At 35.3% G+C, this 24,359-nt stretch overlaps 1 protein-coding gene across 2 annotated transcripts in view; it reads right to left on the bottom strand.

Moving 5' to 3' along the window:
• ZC3H12B (zinc finger CCCH-type containing 12B) overlaps nt 1–24,359 on the bottom strand; it is a 167,199-nt gene that overhangs the window by 31,317 nt on the left and 111,523 nt on the right. For both annotated transcript variants that reach the window (XM_060292887.1, XM_060292886.1), the window contains one exon: nt 174–933. In XM_060292887.1, coding sequence (XP_060148870.1) covers nt 174–778 — 605 coding nt within the window. In that variant the 5' untranslated portion in view covers nt 779–933. The remainder of the gene's footprint in view (nt 1–173; nt 934–24,359) is intronic.

The raw sequence follows: 24,359 nt of genomic DNA, 5'->3' as shown, positions 1-24,359 counted from the left end.
TCGCAAGGAAGTCATTTAACCTTGCCGAGCTCTAGTTTTCTCATCTGTAAAATAAAGTTGCTATGAAGATTATATAGAACTGTATATTGAAATGTACCTCTAGATAGTCTGCTAAGCAATGTCTGCATACAGGGCAGTTTTAAAGAAAGAGAAAGAAAATATACCAGTCTTACCTCATTGCCACATTACTTCCATCTATGACAACTGGTCTCAAATTGTCACTGTTGTCTATTTCATCTTCAAGAGACAGTTCAGGGCTTGCAACTTCTCTGGAGCTGGGACCCCGAGGCACTAACAAACTCAAGTTGACTTGCCCTTCCAAATCACCTTTGTTTCCAAGTCTGACAAGTTCTGCCAGTACATCATTAATAAGCGATTCTGGACCCAGCTTATTCAGTACTAATTGAATCTGTTCCTCTGCATAGCCCAGCTTTAAAGCAAAATCCATCTTGGTTTGGTATTCTTTTTCCAAGTCAAGCTTCCCATCCTGTAGAATGCTACTCTGGGAGAAGCTTGGATGATCTAGGCAGGGTGATCTACAAAGCTGGCGGTGTGGCTTAGAGGGAATATCCTTTTTCTTCAACTGAACATCTCCAGGTTGGCAGCTGTTGTCATTACTGCTGCTTTTAAGGCTCATCTGTTCAGGGTCACTCTCAGAGTTCAACTCTTCAGAATCAGCATTATGCTGCTCTGTGTTCTCTTGCTTAGGCTGCTGCTTCTCTTCCTTGGAGGCATTCTTCTTCATTTTTGGTGTTTCCACTGCAGCTGTGGCCGTCATCCCGTTTAGTGGGCAATCTGAGGTCTAATCAGCTCTTTTTCTTTTTAGCCTTCTTGGAATCCATGTACATTGGCCTCCCTTTGTGTAAAATGGGGTGGTAGTGATGGCACAAGGGTTTGCCTGTTTGGTTTGTTATGTTTAGATGTTACCAGTTCCTACAAATAAACACACATACCATAATCATGTTTAGTAAACTTATGAAAAAGTATTTTAGAACACAGTGTTTTCTTCCTAAGAAACTACAGTTGTCTGACATTATATTTTTCTGCTTATAATGATTGGACTCTTGAAATATTACCAAGCATCTTTTCAGACCACAATGATATGAGACTATAAAATTTACTACAACATAAACAACTAAAAGAAAATAATTGAACACATGGAGTCTAGACAGCATGTTACTAAATGACCAATAGGTCATTGAAGAAATCAAATAGAAAATAAAAAATATTTTGAGATAAAAATGTAAACACAATGATACAAATATCTATGGGACTGAAGCAAAGCAGTTGTAAGAGGGAAGTTTATAGTGATGCAAGCCTGCCTCAGGAAACAAGAAAAGTCTCAAGTAAAGAATCTAAACTAAAGGAACTAGAAAATTAAGAAGAAACAAAACCCAGAGTTAGTAGAAAGAAATGAATAATAAAGATTAGAGCAGAAATAAATGAAATACAGACTAAAAAACAATGGAAAAATCAATGAAAGTAAGGCCTGGTTCTTTGAAAAGATATACAAAATTGATAAAACTTTAGCCAGACTCATCAAACAAAAGAGACAGAGAGGGCCTAAATAAATAAAATCAGAAGTGAAAAAGATGTTACAACTGACAGCACAGAAATACAAAGAATTATAAGAAATTTCTACAAAAAATTATATGCCAAAAAGTGGACAACCTGAAAGAAATGGATAAATTCCTAGAAACACAGTTTCTCAAGACTGAATCAGGAATAAATAAAAATATGAACAGACCAATTGCCAGTAATGAAATTAAATCTGTAATTAAAAACCTCCCATCAAACAAAAGTCCAGCATAAGATGGCTTCACAGGTAAACATTTTTAAAAGAGTTACTGCCTCTCCTTCTCAGACTATTCCAGAAAGTTGAAGAGGAGGGAATGCTTTCAATGCTGCTTCCAAGCCAGCATTACCCTGATAACAAAACTAGACAAAGACAACATAAAAAAGAAAATTACAGGCCAAAATCACTGATAAACATAAATGCAAAAACACTCAACAAAATATTAGCAAACTAAATTCAACAGTAAGCTAAAAGGTTCACACACCATGATCCAGTGGGATTTATCCCAGGGATGCAAGGATTTTTCAATATCTGCAAATTAATCAATGTGATATACCACATTAACAAATTGAAGAATAAAAATCATATGATCACTTCAATTGATGCATAAAAAGCTTTTGACAAAATTTAACATCTGTTTATGATAAAAACTCTCCAGAAAGTGGGTATAGAGTTAAGATACCTCAACATAATAAAGGCCATATATACCCCAACAACCAACATTATACTCAATTGTGAAAACCAGAAAGCATTTCCTCTAAGATCAGGAACAAGACAAGTTGGCCTACTCTCACCACTTTTATTCAACACAGTATTGGAAGCTCTAGCCACAGCAATCATATAAGAAAAAGAAATAAAAGTAATCCAAATTGGAAAGAAAGAAGTAAAACCTCTTGCAGATGACATTATACTATATATAGAAACCCTGAAGACTCCACCAAAAAAGCTATTAGAACTGACAAATGAGATAAAGTTGCAGGATACAAAATTAATATACAGAAATCTCTAATGTTTCTATACACTAAAAACCATCTATCAGAAAGAGAAATTAACAAAACAATCCCATTTACAATTGCATCAAAAAGAATCAAATACCTAGAAATAAATTTAACCAGGGCAGTGAAAGACCTGTATTCTGAACAGGATAAGATACTGATGAAAGAAATTGAAAACAACACAAACAAATGAAAGATATACCTTGCTCATGGATTGGAAAAATTAATATTGTTAAAATTTCCATACTACACAAAGCAATCTACAGATTCAATGCAATCCCTATCAAAACATTAATGGTAGTTTTCACAGAACTAGAATAAATAATTCTAAAATTTATATGGAACCAAAAAAGGCACTGAATAGCCAAAGCAATTTTGAGAAAAAAGAACAAAGCTGGATGTATTATGCTCCTTGACTTAAAACTTTACTAAAAATTTATAGTAATTAAAATAGTGTGGTATTGGTACAAAAACAGACACATAGATCAATGGGAGAGAATAGAGAGCCAAAGAATAAACCAAAGTCTATTGGGTCAATTAATTTATGACAAAGGAGACAAGAATATACAATAGGGAAAAGACAGCCTCTTCAATAAATGGTGTTGGGAAAACTGGACACCTGCATGTAAAAGAATCAAACTGGACTAATTTCTTACACCATATACAAAAATAAATTCAAAATGGATTAAAGATTTAAGTGTAAGACTTGAAACCATAGAACACCTAGAAGAAAACATAAGCAGTATGCTTTTTGACAACAGTCTTAGCAACATTTTTTGGATCTGTGTCCTCAGGCAAGGGCAACAAAAGAAAAAAATAAACAAATGAGACTACATCAAACTAAAAAGTGCTTGTGCACTATCAACAAAAGAAAAGCAACCTACTGAATCAGAGAAGATATTTGCAAATGACATGTTAGATAAGGGCTTAATATTCAAAATATATAAAGAACTCATACAACTCAATAACAAAAAGCCCCAAACTTTCTGATTAAAAACTGGTCAGAGATATGAAAAGATCCCTAACTTCATTAATCATCAACAAAATGCATCAAAACCACAATATCACCTCACACCTATCACCTCACACCTATCAGGATGGCTATCATCAAAAAGACAACAACTAACTAGTGCTGGTGAGGATGTGAAGAAAAGGGAATACTCCTGCACTGTTGGTGAGAATGTAACTTGGCACAGCCAATATGGAAAATAGCATGGAGGTTCCCCAAAAAATTAAAAATAGAACTACCAGCATTTCCACTTCTGGATATTTACACAAAGTAAGCAAAAACACCAATTCAAAAAGATATATGCACCCTTATGTTCATTGCAACATTATTTACAGCAACCAAGCTATGAAAACAACTTAAGTGTCTATCAATAGATGAATGGATAAAAGAGGTGTGAGATATATTTGTGTATACACGCACACACACACACACACAGAATATTATTCAGCTATAAAAATTAATGAAATCTTGCCTTTTGAGACAACATGAATGAACCTAGAAGGTATTATTTTTGTTGTTGTTTTTTGTTTGTTTTTAGTTTCCTGACCAGGTATCAAACCTGGGTCCTTGGCAGTGAAAGCATGGAGTCCTAACCACTGGACCTCCAGGGAATTCCTTAGAAGGTATTATGTTAAGTGAAATAAGTCAGACAAAGAAAGACAAATACTGTAAATTTCACTTATATGTGGGATCTAAAAAACAAATCAAATGAATAAACATAACAAAACAGAAACAGACCAATAGATACAGAGAACAAGCTCGTGGTTGCTGGCTGGGGCTGGGTGGTGAGGGTGAGGGGTTGGGTGAAATAGGTGAAGAGGATTAAGAAGTACAGACTTCCAATAATAAAATAAATGTCACAGGGATCCAATACACAGCATAAGGAATATATAGTCAATAATGTCGTAATAATTTTGTATGGTGACAGATGGTTATTAGAATTTTGGGGTGATAATTTTGTAATGTATTTAAATGTCAAATCATTACGTTGTAAACCTGAAGCTAACATAATATTGCACATCAACTATAATTCAATAAAAAATGATTGGACTCACATTAAAAAAATAGAGTCTCGAGAAGTCCGATGCACTATCCATTGCACTACAGAGCCATCTAAGTGTCTCTAATTCTCTACTAAATCTAGACACAAAATTTTCAGTGATGGTCATAGTGGTTTAATTCCCCCCCACACACAAAAGTCATATCTAAAGTTAACTGCTTATCACAAAAACGAAGGAAGAGAAACATGGCATTTCAACAGGGTGCAGAAACATACACATCTTTTAAGAACTCTTTTTTACTTTCTGCCAGGTAAATTCTCCGAATACCACACCATATTCTTCTAGCTAAAGCTGAACTCCACTCCTGAAGAGGACAACTTCTCCAGCATTACTTTTTGCAAAATATCAGGGTCCCCATCTACTGGGGAGACTGGTAAACCATTAAAATTGCTTTAAAGCAATTGAAGCTGGCTATAAGAGTCACGAATAGAGACGTGTGCTCCAGACAAGAAAAAAAGGTGTGTGCACACTCATGAATTGTATCTGCAGCCTCTTTTATCTACTGTAATTGTATTTATTATATTGTAAAAAGGAGAAAATCAACTCAATTTGCATGAGAAACTAGAATATTTGAAAAGAACATTAATTACAGAAGAGAAATAGGGGCATTTTATTTCTAAACTCCTTTCACCTACATCATCTGTCCCCTCAGGTTTGAGTTCTAACCTGTCCAAGGTGTTTCCTTTACTTTGAGCCTCGGTTTCCTCATATATGAAATGAGGATACGGATAGTTACCTCACAGAACAAGGATTACATAAAATGAGTAAGGAGAGTGCTTAGAAAAGTGAACAGAACATAGTAGGCTCTCAATATATGTAAAGGGTACAACAGACACCACCAGAAGTTTGGTTTAAAAAAAGAGAAGATTGACAGTGAGGCAAGACTATAGACCTGTGAGCATTGATAAGCTCTTCAGATAGCAGCTGTGCTCACTAATCTAAAACCAGACTATCTATGTAATTAGTGTACTAGGGTTTTCCAGTTACACTTTAATTCTATTCATTTAAACAAGAAGAAAATTCATCAGTAGTTTTATCTAAGAATAATATAGATAACTGCATACTTATCTTAGGAAAGTCACGTTTGGAAACAACATATGCACACAGAATTGACATCTCAGACCTGACATTCAGGCAGCATATGACTTCTCTAATGATTATATCACCACTTGTTACTTCAAATTTTTCCCTTAATGAATAGACACATAGACACCCATTTCACTGTCACTTCTCCATTAATCTTTGTTATATAAATTTTAAATCCTATTTCCTTTATAAGTTCCATATTTACTACTGACTTACATTTTATTCTCTTGAAAATAATTTCTAGTGCACACAGGAAATTGAAAACTTTCCTCTTGCATTTATTCAAAGCTCCAAAGTCACTTAACAAGAACTGTTTATAAGACTAAATGTATATTTTCCTGGCAAATGACAGGTACCTGTAAAAGATAAGTTTGACTGCTCTTAGCTAGCAGACCAAATGTCTAGTTATTACTGTGAAAGTTTCTTACTCAATAACCTAAGATAGAAGATAAATAAATGACTTGGCAGACATAAACTTTGATTTACTTTTTAAAGCCTTAAGCAAGTTTTTAAGAGAAATGCTGGTTGTCTGTCCTAAAACCTACGTAGGTGTGTAAGTATCATGTGTTTTTTTGTGTTTGTTTTGTGTTGTTTTACAATGCAAACTTCTTGAGGCAAAGATAGCAGGAAAGTCTTTTCATTCAAAAGAACAATCGCTGAGTGCCAGAAACTGTGATAAGCCCTGGGTCTAGAAGGAGAGATCAGAACTGATCCTGTCCTCAAAGAACTCTCAAACTAATTTTAAAAATGACTAGAAATGGCCCTAGGGAATGCTGAAACACAATTCTATAGAGGGTGATCATATCAATTTTAGTTCAAGTGGGGACAATTTTGAGAATGAAGGATCATTACTAATAATTACGTCAGAACAATAGGCATGAACTGGGGAATTCCCAGGCAAATATGGATGCATGGTTGGTCCTTCAAGTTACTTGAAAATTTCCATTTACATACAGAAGAGGGAATGTTCGATTCTAACTGCAGGGTGGGAGATGAGGGTGGTGGTTGAAGGGATTATGAAGAATTCAAGAAAGATATAATATTTGGAGTAATTTTCTGACTAATTAATTAATTAACATCTACTTAGTGCTATGTACCAAGAGACATGTTATCTGGTAGGGTGTAAAAACAGACAAGGATTCTGATCTCATAGTGCTTATAGTGGTGGTGGTGGGAGTGGAGATAGACAATAATCAAATACTTATATAATTCATAATTATAACCTGTGACAAATGATTAACTGTTAAAAAGTATAGGGACAATATGAGTTGAGTCTTAAAGGAAAGAGTAACAATTTACTGGGTAGGAAAGAATTTTTAATGTTATAGATATATGAAGATTAATATGATATTGTGCCTTAATTAATGCCTCATGCTTAATATTACTGGTGAAGATGGCTAAAGGAAAATAGTTACTTTTACTGAAAAAGGAAGGTGACTGGGGGGAAAACTTTCAAAGACGATGTTCTAGCTGTTACTTACGACAGGTATTGTAAAGAGTTTTTATCTTTCATTGTTATTGATTTAAAAAATCACAAATACTGACATATTTTGGAAAATCACATTCATCAGAAGAAATTAAAGGACTGGATATAATTTGTTTTAAGAAGTTGAGAGATTTGTCATCAGTTGGCTGTGTGTTATAGGTACAGAGCTTGCCTATAATTTTCTTAAGAATATAATAAACAAATGATTGAAAACTTGCCTTTGAAGCTAAAAAAACAGAAAAACAAATGCAGGCAAAAGCTGTCAAGAGTGACAAGGAATTTCCACCAAGGGAAAAAGAATCTTCACCTTACCATTCAGTCTGCTCAGTCCACTTTCTTCCTCCACCCCTCCCCCATCCTTTTATTACAAAATATGATTCGTTCATTTTGCATTTGCACAGAGTAATTTTCCAATATCCATCAGGTTCTACTACAAACCCCACTTCATCTTCTCCAAAATCTGCTAAACAACACCCTGTATGGAGACAGAAACATCTGACCATGTCTACTGAGCCAAAATCATTGGAAATGTTCAAAAAAGTCCAATAACCATGTAGAACAGAGCCATCAAGCAGTAGCCAAATCAAGAACAGAATAGTTAATTCTCAATTATCTACATGTGACTAAGCCACTTTCTTATTTGTAGAGCAGTTAAATCTCAAACTGTGATCTGGGAAGGCATGTTTCGAGAGACACTTAGGGATACCTAATTAGACAGCTGCCCATTCCTTTCCCTTCTAGCAGGTTTTTCATAATAGGTATCCTCAAAGAAAATACCCATATCAAATACAGAAATACCCACAGGAATACAAATGATCATAAGAGATTACTATGAATAACTATATGCCAATAAAATGGACAACCTAGAAGAAATGGATAAATTCTTAGAAAGGTACAGTCTCCCAAGACTGAACCAGGAAGAAATAGAAAATATGAACAGACCAATTGCCAGTAATGAAATTGAATCAATAATCAAAAAACCTCCCAACCAATAAAAGTCCATGATCAGATGGCTTCACAGATGAATTCTACCAAACATTTAGAGAAGAGTTAACTCCTATCTTTCTCAAAGTATTCCAAAATTTACAGAGGAAAGAACACACCTGACCTCATTCTAAGAGGTCAGCATCACCCTGATACCAAAACCAGAAAAAGATATCACAAAAAAAGAAAATTAGAGATCAATATCACTGATGAACATAGATGCAAAAATCCTCAACAAAATATTAGCAAACAAAATCCAGCAATACATTAAAAGTATCATACACCATGATCAAGTGGGATTCATACCAGGGATGCAAAGATTTTTCAATATCCAAAAATCAATCAATGTGATACACATCATTAACAAACTGAAGAATAAAAATCATATGATCATCTCAATAAATGCAGAAAATACTTTTGTTAAAATTTGATATCCATCTATGATAAAAACTCTCCAGAAAGTGGGAATAGATGGAACCTACCTCAACATAATAAAAGCCATATATGAAAAACCCACAGCTAATATCATACTCAACAGTGAAAAGCTGAAAGCATTTCCTTTAAGATGAGGAACAAGAAAAGGGTGCCTGCCTGCTCTCACCGCTTTTATTTAACATATAATTGGAAGTCCTAGCCACAACAATCAGACAAGAAAAATAAATAAAAGGAATCCAAATTGGAAAGGAAGGAGTAAAACTGTTACTATTTTGAGATGCCCTGACACTGCACAAAGAAAATCCTAAAACTGCCACCAGAAAACTACTAGAGCTCATAAACGAATTTGGTAAGGTTGCAGGATACAAAACTAATATAAAGAAATCTGTTGCATTTCTACACTAACAACAAACTATTAGAAAGAGAAATTAAGGAAACAATCCCATTTACCATCACATCAAAAAGAATAAAATACCTAGGAATAAATCTACCTAAAGAGGTAAAAGTCTTGTACTCAGAAAACTCTAAGACACTGATGAAAGACACTGAAGAGGACACAGATGGAAAGATATACCTTGTTTTTGAATTGGAAGAATTAATATTGTTAAAATGACTATACTACCCAGGGCAATCTATAGATTCAATACAATCCCCAATGCAATCCCTATCAAAATACTAAGGGCATTTTTCACAGAACTAGAACAAATAATTTAAAAATTTGTATGGAAACACAAAAGATCCTGAATGGCCCAAACAACTTGATAACAGAGCTGGAAGAATCATGCTCCCTGACTTCAGACTATACTACAAAGCTACAATAATCAAAACAGTATAGTACTGGCTCAGAAACAGACACATAGCTCAACGGAACAAAATGGCCCAGAAAAAAAAAAAAGCCCACACACTTATGATCAATTAATCTACAACAAACAAGAGTATACAATGGAGAAAAGACAGTCCCTTCAATAAGTGGTGCTGAGAAAACTGGACAGCTACAAGTAAATGAATGAAAATACAACATTTTCTAGCACCACATACAAAATTAAACTCAAAATGAATTAAAGACCGAAATGTAGGACCAGAAAACATAAAACTCCTAGAGGAAAACATAGGCAGAACACTCTTTGACATAAATCATAGCAATATGTTTTTGGATTTGTCTCCTAAAGCAAAGGAAATAAAAAGCAAAAATAAATAAATGAGGCCTAATTAAAGTTAAAAGCTTTTGCACAGCAAAGGAAACCTTGACCAAACAAAAAGACAACCTATTGAATGGGAGAAAATGTTTGCAAATGATATGACTGATAAAGGTTGATATCCAACATATATAAACAGCTCATGTAACTCAAGATTAAAAAAAAACAAAAATCTGGGTTAAATATATATATGATGGAATACTGCTCAGCCATAAAAAAGAATGTAATTTTGCCATTTGCAGCAACATCGATGGACTTGGAGATTATTATGCTAAGTGAAATAAGTCAGATAGAGAAAGACAAACACTGTATGATGTCACTTATATGTGGAATCTAAAAAATACAATAAACTAGTGAACATAACAAAAAAGAAGCAGACACACAGATATATTTAGAAAACAAACTAGTGGTTACCACTAGGAGAGGAAAGGGGATGGGGGCAATATAAGTGTAGGGGATAAAGAGGTAAAAACTACTATATATAAAATGAACTACAAGGATATATTGTACAATATGGGGAATATAGCAAATATTTTATAATAACTATAAATGAAATATAACCTTTAAAAATTGTAACTCACTATATTGTACACCTGCAACTTATGTAATACTGTACATCAACTATATTTCAATAAAAAATTATCTACTATGTGAGAGTTTTGGTGAGGCCCAGATAACTGAGAAATGATTACAGTTCAGTCATAATAAGAATACTAAACTCTTTTCTTGGTTTCTACTGCTTGAACTGTACCACCGCTTTCAGAATTAACTTTAAAGAGAACAAATCCAAATCAGTATTGTATCAACCCATCATATTTTACTCTAAAAGTGGCAAAGAAAATAAAAGCTATTATGAAACTTTAGTAATAGTAATAAAATATGAACAATCATTTACGTTTGCATTTCAAATTAGAGCTTGCCTAAGTGCTTTCACATACACGCTCTCAATCAACAAGGCCATGCCATTACCTATACAGCCCAGATTTGGGTTGTTATAACTTATATAGTCTACCTTTAATTCCCTGTGTCAAGCACATCAGCTAAAGAAGTTACAAAAATCCCAGGGAAAAATATGAAATGTAAGCTTTCTCAATGCTTGGGAGGCAAAGGGGTTTGAAATACTTACTGATTCTCAAAATGAAAAAGTTCACATGAGAGTGAACTGAAAAAATCCAAAATCTGAATCTTATCATTTTCATTTATATTAAATCAATTACATACAGCAATTATATCATAAAGGAGATAAAGACTTGCTTTATTGCTTCCTCAGCCTCCAACTGTATCCACTTGTCCATGTGCTCTTGAATGGTGGTAACACTTAGCAAAGAAATAAGTATAAGAAATAGCCTATTTTCTGTGGTTTGTAAAAATGGGATTTCCCTCAGGCAAAGAGAGTGTGTTTGTCAGCCTGTCCTTTCACTACCCTCTAAAAAAAATAGGCTTTTTCTTTCTTTCCTTTTTTACTTTTAATCTTCAATGCATTCTCAATAAGATGCATGTCATGGCTGGAGCTAAACACAACTAAGTTATTCAAAATTTAGGATTTCATTTCAAATCTTCGCATGATTAAATGGCCTCAATTCTTGTCCCCTGTATCAATGTTGAAGTTTTAGACAAAGTGTTTATAGGAAAGTAACACTCCGTTAACTTTTAATATCCATTCATTCTTCTAGGATTTCAAACATAATAAACATAAAATGATTTAATTTCAAGACCCATTATCCCTAGGTTTTAAACTGGGGCTCATTTTCTTGCTCCTTTTCAATGCACTCATCCCATTAGGAAAGTTTTATGTCAACAGAACAACTAAAACAAAGTACTACACACACTCTGCTGTCTAAACTAATAAAAACCACATTGGTAAATGTCACCTTAATTTATACTGGATTCAATCTCCCATACAAAATCATTTCTAGTGCTCAACCTTTCAGAAAAACAAGGAAGCTGTAGGTTACATACCTACTATTTTCTTCTTTCTGTATAAAGAAGGTCTAGATAAAGATTGGTTGAAATTCATGTGGGGACGCTGCATCACACACTACAAGAGATGGTCTTTATTAGAGTAACTGTGCAGTGCATGTATGTTCTCTGGCCACTAATGACAGCTGTCACTAGTGGGTTCCACATGTTCCAGAGAACATGTCAAGACTCATTGATGAAGTTTCTTATTTATTTTATTTTTTTGCTTTCTTCTGCCCTCTCCCCTTTTCTGTCCTTCACCATTCTCTTTTCTTTCTCTGTGCCATACACTCCCACCCCAAAAATTCTTTTGGTCAAAGCTGTAGGGAAATGTGCCTGTGCCATTCGATACTCACAGTAAATTGAAAAAAAATAGTGCCTGTTTTATGACTTTAATAGCAATAAACATATCTTGAGCATCCCATTCAGTTAATAATACCAGGCTTGATCTTTCTTGCTTCTCTCCAATTCAACTGCTTTGAAAAATAAGTAGAATAGAGTATATCCTATTTTCTTTCTTCATAATCAAATCATTAGACTAAAATAAGAAATCACTCAATGATCAGGACAGTTCTGAGGGGTAGCTTGCAGTGTTGCAGCCATGAGGTCATCAGCTTAAGTCTGGTTAGCCCCAGTGATCTCCAAGAGGAAATTCAAAATGTATTTGGAGGAAAATGGGAGTAAGAGGGAAAGGGGGAGTGGAATGCTTGTAGAGGTTATTAGACTCTCATAAGTCTTAATTATCCTTATTTTAACCAACACACTATTTGTTTTCACTTTCTTTCTCAGACAGTTATGTACTGTTTTCTTTTCAACAGCTGCTCTGTTCTATCTCAGCCAAAGCTGCACTACTGTGACCATTCAGGTTCATAAGAAAGAGTTTTAAATATATTTTAGAGGCTTTCAGAATAGGAAATATTTAATGCAATATATGTTATAGTGAATAATATGTCAACCATTTTATGACTTAGGCACTTTCCTGGTTGCTCCATGAGCATAGGGTGCTGTTGGTACTTGAACGTCTGAAGCAGGAGCAGCCTTCTATCATTTACTAGAGCTGTGTGACTTTAGGCAGTCATCTCACTTATTAGTCTGTTTTGTCCCCTGGAAAATGGGGATATTTTTATCTTTCTACTGAGAGGACCAGTGTGAGGATCAAAGAAGAAAATGGGGAAGGTATATTATAAAATAATATAAATGTAAGATATTGTTATTGTTGGTTATAAGAGAGAGGTGTGAACCACTTAATAATAAGCAGCAACAACTGTAGTAGAATGAGAGTCAGGAGACTTACATGCTAGTCCTAACTCTACCATGGCTAATTGTGTGATCTTGGACAAATTATATTACCTCTCTGAGCTGTAGTTTTCTCACCTGTGAAGTGAGAATGGTGATAGCACCTATTTCATAGGATTTTGTAAATATCAAATGAAAAACAGATATGAAAGCTGTTTATAAACTGTAAATTTCTATACCAGTTGTCCATATGACATATTTTCATATCTCCAGACTTGGTAGGTTGCTTCACCATCAACTATACTGTTGAAACATAATGTCAAAGTTGTATTTCTCTTGGGCTTACATTCCTCTCTTATCCATACATTTCCAGTAGGAGGATGTCCAAAATCTGCCCTTCCACATCATAAAATCACTGTTCCAATTTGGATCTTTGAAGATAGGAAGTTCTAGTTTATCTCTTTCTCTCCCTTTCTCTCTCTCTTTTGCATACTATGTGCCCAGCACTACTCTAGATACTGAGGGTTCTAAAACAAATATGACACAGTCCCTATAAGATGTTCACATCCTAGTAGGTAAGACAAACATTTAAACTGTCACAGAATAATATACTCTCATAAGGTCGTTTATAAGTGCTAAGAGAAAACGAAGGAGGGAATAAGTAATTCTGCTACCTGAGGCAAGGGAAGTGAAATTGGAGCTGGCTTTGAGGGTTCATCAGGGAAAAGGTAAGGGAATTGTGGAAGACATGCTGGGCAGATGGAGTAACATTGAAAGGGCATGGAGGTATGAAAGACCACAGTGGAGTTAAGACTAGTGATTTAATGCTCTTCACAGTCAGGATTCTCTCCCCTCTACTTCTTCCACTTCACTCCCTCCATCGTTTGTTACAAGTCTGTCTCTCTCCCTCACTAGACTATGAGTTCCACTAAAGGCAAGAACGATTCACATTCATGTTTGTAGTTCCTCTTTTCCCAGTCCCAACACTACATATTGCTATGTACATGGTAATTTTTCAATAAATACTTTATTAAATGCTTCATTTTTGTACTGTTGCAGCCTCTGACATACTATAGCATCCTGCAGCCAAGTTCACTTGATCAAAATTATAAAAAATATTTGACTTTGTATCAGTTATATACAGTCCTGACTTTCACCTTAATAATGGTGAGTTGGGTTAAAATGATTTCTTGTGAGTCACTTATTATCTAGTGGCAATTTGCTTAAAAAGTTGCCTGTAATTGACTTTGTATTTCAGTAAACATTAATACTAATTGTTTGGAAAGCACATTTTTTCACAGTAGAGATTAAAAATAGTGAAAACAATGTACAGCATAACTCTCCAAATGTCTAAAAGTCCATGTAATTACCTTTATGTCATGAGATTTTTTTAATTAGAGTATAGTTGCTTTAAAATATTGTGTTAGCTTAGTTATGGGTGATGTCAACAGGAATGGTAGAGACAGGAACTCCAAAAACCGCTTGTCTATAAAAGCAATGAGAACACAAACAAAACTTGTTAAAGTCAACATTTCCAGAATTCTGGAAATTAAACAAAGACTTGCAGTAATCTAGGGAGTGTTTGTTCTAAACCAAAACACAACAACAACAAACAACTGGCTGAACCATGGTAAGAACAGAAATTGTGGCATTTTAATTTACCTATTCCCATCTCCTCTCCCAAGATCCATAGTGGCCTTGAAAGCCAACAGCCTCACAATCACACTAGTAATGAAATACAGCAACTTAGAAGCCAATATAGGGATCAGAATGCATTTAGAGCTGCTCCAAAGTACCATCCCCTTAGAATCATCATTATCTGATATGTCTAGCAGTTCCTTAGAATACTTGACTCATAGAGCTTGTCTTTATTTGTCCTGACTTAGTGCTTGGGCATGGTGAAAAGATTTTTCCCCAGGGAGTTTTATCAAAAATAATTAGAGGCTATTGTTTAGCATTGCAGCTGTCTTCAGTTGTAATAACATTTGGGGCAAAAATTAAGCTGACTAAAACTCTTAAACACAAAAACTGGAAACTAGATGTCCATAGGGGACAATGAAAAGCTCCCACATATTCCTGGGGGATCTGGAAGGACACATGTGTGTGCAGGGCTGTGCATGTGCACAGGAAAGACTTGAAAAATCCTTTATCTCTCACCTCTGGCTGACATTAAGGCTCTGTGCATTAGGAAGTGTAGGCTAAGGCAAAGTTATCAAGTGCCTCCTAGAGTGCTGAAAGTGTGTGCCAACATGCACACAAAGTTCCTCTGCAAAGGGAGGGACATTTATTGGTTCAAGGTATTTAAGAAGAACTCTGTTGAACCATTAGCTGACAACTAAGCAATTTCAGGCAGAGACCACAATGATCACACACAACAAAGAATTCTGTTGAAGAATTTATAGAATTACTTCAGAAGTCACTAAATAACAACTACAATGACAAACGCTGGGAAGAGGCGGAAATTTGATTTCCAAAGTTACCACATTATATTACTTAAAATGTCCGGTTTTCAACAACAAAGCAATATGAGACATGCAAAGAAATAAGAAAGTGTGGTCCAAGTGATATCAGTATGATGATGGAATAGGAAGTCCCCTGCTTGTATCCCCCCTCAGAGACAATAATTTGACAGCCATCCCTGAACAAAAGTGCCTTTGTGGGAGCTTTCGGATCCAGACACAAAACAGTGAAAACTCAGTGGATGGAGGACCTTCAAGATAGCGGAGGAGTAAGAAGTGGAAATCATCTTCCTCCCAACAAATACATAAAAAATGCATCTAAATGTGGAAAAACTCCTATAGAACACCTACTGAATGTTGGCAGAAGACCTCAGACTTCCCCAAAGGCAAGAAACTCTCCAAGTACCTGGAGAGGTGTGGCTGACAGGGTATTGGTGCTCTGGCCGGGTGTCAGGCCTGAGCATCTTTGGTGGGAGAGCTGAGTTCAGGACATTGGACCAACAGAGACTTCCTGGGCCCCCATAATATCAATCAGTGAGAGCTCTCCCAGAGATCTTCATCTCAATGCTAAGACCCAGCTCCACCCAATGACCAGCAAGCTTCAGTGCTGGACACCCCATGCCAAACAACCAGCAAGACAGGAACACAACCCCATCCATTAGCAGAGAGGCTGCCTAAAATCATGCTAAGTTCACAGACACACCAAAACACACCACTGGATGGAGCACTGCCCACCAGAAAGACAAGATTCAGCTTCATCCACCAGAACAGGGGACCAGTCCATTCCACAAGGAAGCCTACACAACTGAATTAACAAACCTTACCCACTGGGGGCAGACACTAAAAACAATGGGAACTATGAACCTGCAGCCTGTGAAAAGGAGTCACCAAACACAGTAGTTAAGAAAAATGAGAAGACAGAGAAATACACAGCAGATGAAGGAGCAAGGTAAAAAACCACCAGACAAAACAAATGAAGAGGAAATAGGCAGTTTACCAGAAAAAGAATTCAGAGTAATAATAGTAAAGATGATCCAAATCTTGGAAATAGAATGGAGAAAATACAAGAAACTTTTAACAAAGACCTAGAAGAACTAAAGAGCGAACAAACAGTGATGAACAACACAATAAATGAAATTAAAAATTCTCTAGAAGGAATCAAGAGCAGAATGACTGAGGGAGAAGAACAGATAAGTGATCTGGAAGACAAAATAATGGAAATAACTACCACAGAGAACAATAAAGAAAAAAGAATGAAAAGGATTGAAGACAGTCTCAGAGACATCTGGTACAACATTAAACACACTAAAATTCGAATTGTAGGGGTCCCAAAGAAGAAGAGGAAAAAAAAAAGGGACTGAGAAAATATTTGAAGAGATTATAGTTGAAAACTTCCCTAATATGGCAAAGGAAAGAGCCAATCAAGTCCAAGAAGCGCAGAGAGTCCCATGCAGGATAAATTCCAGGAGAAACATGCCAAGACACATATTAATCAAACTATCAAAAATTAAATACAAAGAAAAAATATTAAAGGCAGCAATGGAAAAGCAACAAATAACATACAAGGGAATCCCCATAAGGTTAACAGCTGATCTTTCAGCAGAAACTCTGCAAGTCAGAAGAGAGTGGCAGGAGATATTTAAGTGATGAAAGTGAAAAACCTACAACCAAGATTACTCTACCCAGCAAGGATCTCACTGAGATTCGACAGAGAAAATAAAACCTTTACAGACAAGCAAAAGTAAAGAGTTTCAGCACTACCAAACCAGCTTTTCAACAAATGCTAAAGGAACTTCTCTAAGCAGGAAACACAAGAGAAGGAAAAGACTTACAAAAACAAACCCAAAACAATTAAGAAAATGGTAATAGGAACATACATATCAATAATTACCTAAAATGTAAATGGATTAAATGCTCCAACCAAAAGACACTGACTGGCTGAATGGATACAAAAACAAGATCCATATATATGCTGTCTACGAGACCCACTACAGACCCAGGGACACATACAAACTGAAAGTGAGGGGATGGAAAAAGATATTCCATGCAAATGGAAATCAAAAGAAATCTGGAGTAGCAATTCTCATATCATACCAAATGACTACAAAAGAAAGACTATTACAAGAGACAAAGAAGGACACTACATAATGTTCAGGGGATCAATCCAAGAAGAAGATATAACAATTGTAAATATTTATGCACCTAACATAGGGGCACCTCAATACGTAAGGCAACTGCTAACAGCCATAAAAGGGGATACTGACAGTAACACAGTTATAGTAGGGGACTTTAACACCCCTCTTTCACCAATGGACAGATCATCCAAAATGAAAATAAATAAGGAAACACAAGCGTGAAATGACACATTAAACAAGATGGATTTAATTGATATTTATAGGACATTCAGTCCAAAAACAACAAAATATACTTTCTTCTTAAGTGCTCATGGAATGCTCTCCAGGATAGATCATATCTTGGGTCACAAATCAAGCCTTGGTATATTTAAGAAAACTGAAATCACATCAAGAATCTTTTAGGTCCACAACGCTAAGAGACTAGAAATCAATTACAGGAAAAAAGCCATAAAAATAAAAACACATGGAGGCTGAAAAATACACTACTAAATAACATAGAGATCACTGAAGAAATCAAAGAGGAAATTAAAAAAAATACCTAGAAGCAAATGACAATGAAAGCAAGACAACCAAAAACCTATGGGATGCAGCAAAAGCAGTTCTAAGAGGGACAATACAATTCTACATCAAGAAACAAGAAAAATCTACAGTAAACAACCTAACCTTACACCTAAAGAAATTAGAGAAAGAACAAACCCCCTGCTAAGTTAGCAAAAATAAAGAAATCATAAAGTTGAAATCAAAAATAAATGAAAAAGAAATGAAGGAAATGATAACAGAGATCAATAAAACTAACAGCTCGTTCTTTGAGAAGATAAAAAAAAATGATAAATCATTAGCCAGACTCATCAAGAAGAAAAGGGAGATGACTCAAATCAATAAAATTAGAAATAAAAAAGGAGAAGTTACAATGGACACTGCAGAAACACAAAGCATCCTAAGAGATTACCACAAGCAACTCTATGCCAATAAAATGGACAACTTGGAAGAAATGGACAAATTCTTAGAAAGGTGTAACCTTCCAAGACTGAACCAGGAAGAAATAGAAAATAGGAAGAGACCAATCAAAAGTACTGAAATCGAAACTTTGATTAAAAATCTTCCAACAAACAAAAGTCCAGGACCAGATGGCTTCACAGGAGAATTCTAATAAATATTTAGAGAAGAGCTAACATCCATCCTTCTCAAACTCTTCCAAAAAACTGCAGAGGAAGGAACACTCACAAACTCATTCTATGAGGCCACTATCATCCTGATACCAAAACCAGACAAACACACTACAAAAAAAGAAAATTAGAGACCAGTGTCACTGATGAATATAGATGCAAATATCCTCAACAAAAAACTAGCAAATAGAATCCAACAATGCATTAAAAGGATAATACACCATGATCAAGTGAGATTTATCCCAGGGATGCAAGCATTCTTCAATACATGCAAATCAATCAACGTGATACACCATATTAACAAATTGAAAAATAAAAACCATATGATCATCTCAATAGATGCAGAAAGAGCTTTTGACAGAATACAACACCCATTTATGATAGAAACTCTCCAAAGAGTGGGCATAGAGGGAACTTACCTCAACAAAATAAAGGCCGTATATGACAAACCCACAGCAAACATCATTCTCAATGGTGAAAAACTGAAAGCATTTTCTCTAAGATCAGGAACAAGACAAGAATGTGCACTCTCGCCACTATTATTCAACATAGTTTTGAAAGTCCTAGCCACCACAATGAGAGAAGAAAAGGAAATAAAAGGAATACAAATTGGAAAAGAGGAAGAAAAACTGTCACTGTTTGCAGATGACATGACACTATACTTAGAGAATCCTAAGGATGCAACCAGAAAACTATTAGAACTAATCAATGAATTTGGTAAAGTTGAAGGATACAAAATTAACACACAGAAATCTCTTGCATTCTCATACAGTAATATGAAAAATCTGAGAAAAATTAAGGAACCACTCCCATTTACCCTTCCCAGAAAAAGAATAAAATACCTAGGAATAATCCAACCCAGGGAGAAAAAAGACCTGTATGCAGAAAACTATAACACACTTATGGAAGAAATTACAGATGGAGAGATATACCATATTCTTGGACTGGAAGAATCAATATTGTGAAAATGACTATACTACCCAAAGCAATCTACAGATTCAATGAAATCCCTATGAAATTACAAATGGCATTTTTTACAGAACTAGAACAAACAATCTTAAAATTTGTATGGAGACACAAAAGATGCCAAATAGCCAAAGCAGTCTTGAGGGAAAAAATGGAGCTAGAGGAATCAGACTCCCTGACTTCAGACTATACTACAAAGCTACAGTAATCAAAACAATATGGTATCAGCACAAAAACAGAAATATAGATCAATGGAACAGGATAGAAAGCCCAGAGATAAACCTATGGACCTATGGTAAACCAATCTATGACAATGGAGGCAAAGATACACAATGGAGAAAAGACAGCTGCTTCAATAAGTGGTGATGGGAAAACTAGACAGCTACATGTAAAAGAATGAAATTAGAACACTCCCTAACACCATACACTAAAATAAACTCAAAATGGATTAGAGACCTAAATGTAAGACTGGACACTATAGAACTCTTAGAGGAAAACATACGAAGAACAATCTTTGAAATAAATAACAGGAAGATCTTTTTTGATCCACCTCCTAGAGTAATGGAAATAAAAACAAAAATAAACAAATGGGACCTAATGAAACTTAAAAGCTTTTGTAAAGCAAACTACAAACAAGATAAAACAACAACTCTCAAAATGGGAGAAACTATTTGCATGTGAATCAATGGACAAAGGATTAATCCCCAAAATATATAAACAGCACATGAAGCTCAATATTAAAAAAACAAACAACCCAATCAAAAAATGAGCAGAAGACCTAAATAGGCATTTCTCCAAAGAAGACATAGAGATGACCATGAAACACATGAAAAGCTGTTCAACATCACTAATAATTAGAGGAATGCAAATCAAAATTACAGTGAGGTATCACTTCACACCAGTTAGAATGGGCATTATCAGAAAATCTACAAACAACAAATGCTGGAGAGAGTGTGGAGAAAAAGGAATCCTCTTGCACTGTTGGTGGGAATGTAAATTGATACAGCCACTATGGAGAACAGTATGGAGGTTCCCTAAAAAACTAAAAATAGAATTAACATATGACCCAGCAATCCCACTACTGGGCATATACCCAGAGGAGACCATAATTCAAAAAGACACATGCACCCCAATGTTCATTGCAGCATTTTTTACAATAGCCAGGTCATGGAAGCAACCTAAATGCCCATCGACAGATGAATGGATAAAGAAGATGTGGTACATATATTCAATGGAATATTACTCAGCCATGAAAAGGAAAGAAATGGGGTCATTTGTAGAGATGTGGATGGATGTAGAGACTGTCATACAGAGTGAAGTAAGCCAGAAAGAGAAAAAGAAATATCACATATTAACACATATATGTGGAACCTAGAAAAATGGTACAGTTGAACCAGTTTGCAGGGCAGAAATAGAGACACAGATATAGAGAAGAAACATATGGACACCAAGGGGAGAAAGGGGAGAAGGGTGTGGTGTGATGAATTGGGAGTTTGGGATTGACATATATACACTAATATGTATAAAGTGGATAAATAATAAGAACCTGCTGTATAAAAAATTAATAAAATAAAATTCAAAACAGAAAAAAAGGGAGAAGACTGAAATCAACAAAATTAGAAATGAAAAAAGAGAAGTTACAACGGACACTCCAGTAATACAAAGGACCATGAGAGATTACTACAAGCAAGTATATGACAAAATAATGGACAACCTTGAAGAAATGGACAAATTTTTAGAAAAGCACAGCCTTCCAAGACTGAACCAGGAAGAAATAGAAAATATAAACAGACCAATCACAAGCAGTGGAATTGAAACTGAGATTAAAAATCTTCCAAAAAAGTCCAGGATGAGATGGCTTCAAAGGTGAATTCTGTCAAACATTTAGAGAAGAGCTAACATGTATACTTCTCAAAGACTTCCAAAATATAGCAGAGGGAGGAACACACCCAAACACATTTTATGAGGCCACAATCACCCTTATACCAAAACCAGACAAAGATGTTACAAAAAAAGAAAACTACAAACCAATATCACAGATGAACATACATGCAAAAATCCTCAGCAAAGTACTAGCAAACTAGATCCAGCAGCACAATAAAAGGATCATACACCACGATCAAATGGCCTTTATCTCAGGAATGCAAGCATTTTTCAATATACGCAAATCAATCAATGTGATAAACCATATTAACAAACAAACAATACAAAAATCTCAGTAGATGCAGAAAAAGCTTCCAACAGAATTCAACATCCATTTATAATAAAAACTCTCCAGAAAGTTGGCATAGATGGAACTTACCTGAGCATAATAAACACCATATATGAAAAACCCACAGCCAACATCATTCACAATGGTGAAAAATTTAAACCATTTCCACTAACATCAGGAATAAGAGAAGGTTGTCCACTCTCACCACTATTATTCAACATAGTTTTGGAAGCTTTAGCCACAGCAATCAGAAAAGAAAAATAAATAAAAGGAATCCTTATTGGAAAAGAAGAATAAAACTGTCACCATGTGCAGATGATATGGCACTATACATAGAGAATCCTAACGATGTTATCAGAAAACTACTAGAGGTAATGAATGAATTTGGTAAAGTGACAGGATACAAAATTAATGCACAGAAATCTCTTGCATTCCTATACACTAATTATGAAAAGTCTGAAAGAGAAATTACTGAAACACTCCAATTTACCATTGCAACAAAAAGAATAAATACCTATGAATAAACCTACCTACAGTGGCAAAAGACCCGTATGCAGAAAACTATAAGACACTGATGAAAGAAACCAAAGACAATACAAACAGATGGAGATGTATACCACGTTCTAGGATTGGAAGAATCAACATTGTGAAAATGACTATACTACCCAAAGCAACCTACAAATTCAATGTAATCCCTGTCAAAGTACCAATGGCATTTTTCACAGAATAGAACAAAAAGTTGCACAATTTGTATGGAAACCCAGAAGACCCCAAATAACCAAAGCAATCTTGAGAAAGAAAAATGGAGCTGGAAGAATCAGGCTTCCTGGATTCAGACACTTATACAAAGCTACAGTAACGAAGACAGTATGGCACTGGCACAAAAACAGAAATATAGATCAATGGAACAGGATAGAAAGCCCAGAGATAAACCCATGCACATATGGTTACCTTATTTTTGATAAAGGAGGCAAGAACATACAGTGGAGAAAAGACAGCCTCTTCAATAAGCGGTGCTGGGAAAACTGGACAGCTACATCTAAAAGAATGAAATTAGAACACTCCCTAACACCATATATAAAAATACACTCAAAATTGATTAAAGATCTAAAGGTAAGGCCAGACTCTAAAAAACTCTTAGAGGAAAACATAAGCAGAACACTCTATGACATACATCACAGCAAGATCCTTTTTGACCCACCTTCTATAGTAATGAAAATAAAACAGAAATAAACAAATGGGACCTAATGAAACTTAAAAGCTTTTGCACAGCAAAGGAAACCATAAACAAGATGAAAGGACAACCCTAAGAATGGGAGAACATACTTGCAATCAAAGCAACTGACAAATGATTAATCTCAAAAATATACATGCAGCTCATGCAGCTCAGTCTCAAAGTAACAAAAAACCCAATCCAAAAATGAGCAGAAGACCTAAATAGACATTTCTCTAAGGAAGATATACAGATTGCCAACAAACACATGAAAGGATGCTCAACATCAGTAATCTTTAGAGAAATGCAACTCAAAACTACAATGAGGTATCACCTCACACCACTCAGAATGGCCATCATCAACAAATCTACAAACAACAAATGCTTGAGAGGGTGTGGAGAAAAGGGAACACCCTCTCCAGCATGGAATGTAAGAGGGAATGTAAACTGATACAGCCACTATGGAGACTGATATGTAAACTGATACAGCCACTATGGAGAACAGTATGGCGGTTCCTTAAAAAAATTAAAAATAGAACTACCATATGACCCATCTAACCCACTACTAGGCATATAACTTGAGAAAACCATTATTTAAAAATAATCATGCACCACAATGTTCATTGCAGCACTATTTACAATAGCTAGGATATGGAAGCAACCTAGGTGTCCATCAACAGATGAATGGATAAAGAAGATGTGGCACATATATACAATGGAATATTACTCTGCCATAAAAAGAAACAAAATTGAGCTATTTGTAATGAGGTGGATAGACCTAGAGTCTGTCATAGAGTGAAGTAAGTCAGAAAGAGAAAGACAAATACTGTATGCTAACATATATATGGAATTTAAGAAAAAAATATGTCATGAAGAATCTAGGGGTAAGACAGGAATAAAGACACAGACCTACTAGAGAATGGACTTGAGAATATGGGGAGGGGGAACGGTAAGCTGTGACAAAGCGAGAGAGAGGCATGGACATATATACACTACCAAATGTAAGGTAGATAGCTAGTGTGAAGCAGCCGCATAGCAGAGGGAGATCAGCTTCATGCTTTTTGACTACCTGAAGGGGTGGGATAGGGAGGGTGGGAGGGAGGGAGACACAAGAGGGAAGAGATATGGGAACATATGTATATTTATAACTGATTCCCTTTGTTATAGAACAGAACCTAACACACC

Source organism: Globicephala melas, chromosome X (assembly GCF_963455315.2).
Source record: "Globicephala melas chromosome X, mGloMel1.2, whole genome shotgun sequence".
In the NCBI taxonomy this organism is placed as follows: Eukaryota; Metazoa; Chordata; class Mammalia; order Artiodactyla; family Delphinidae; genus Globicephala; species Globicephala melas.
Note: the sequence above shows the minus strand (reverse complement) of the source record. Positions and strands in the feature narration are given on the sequence as shown.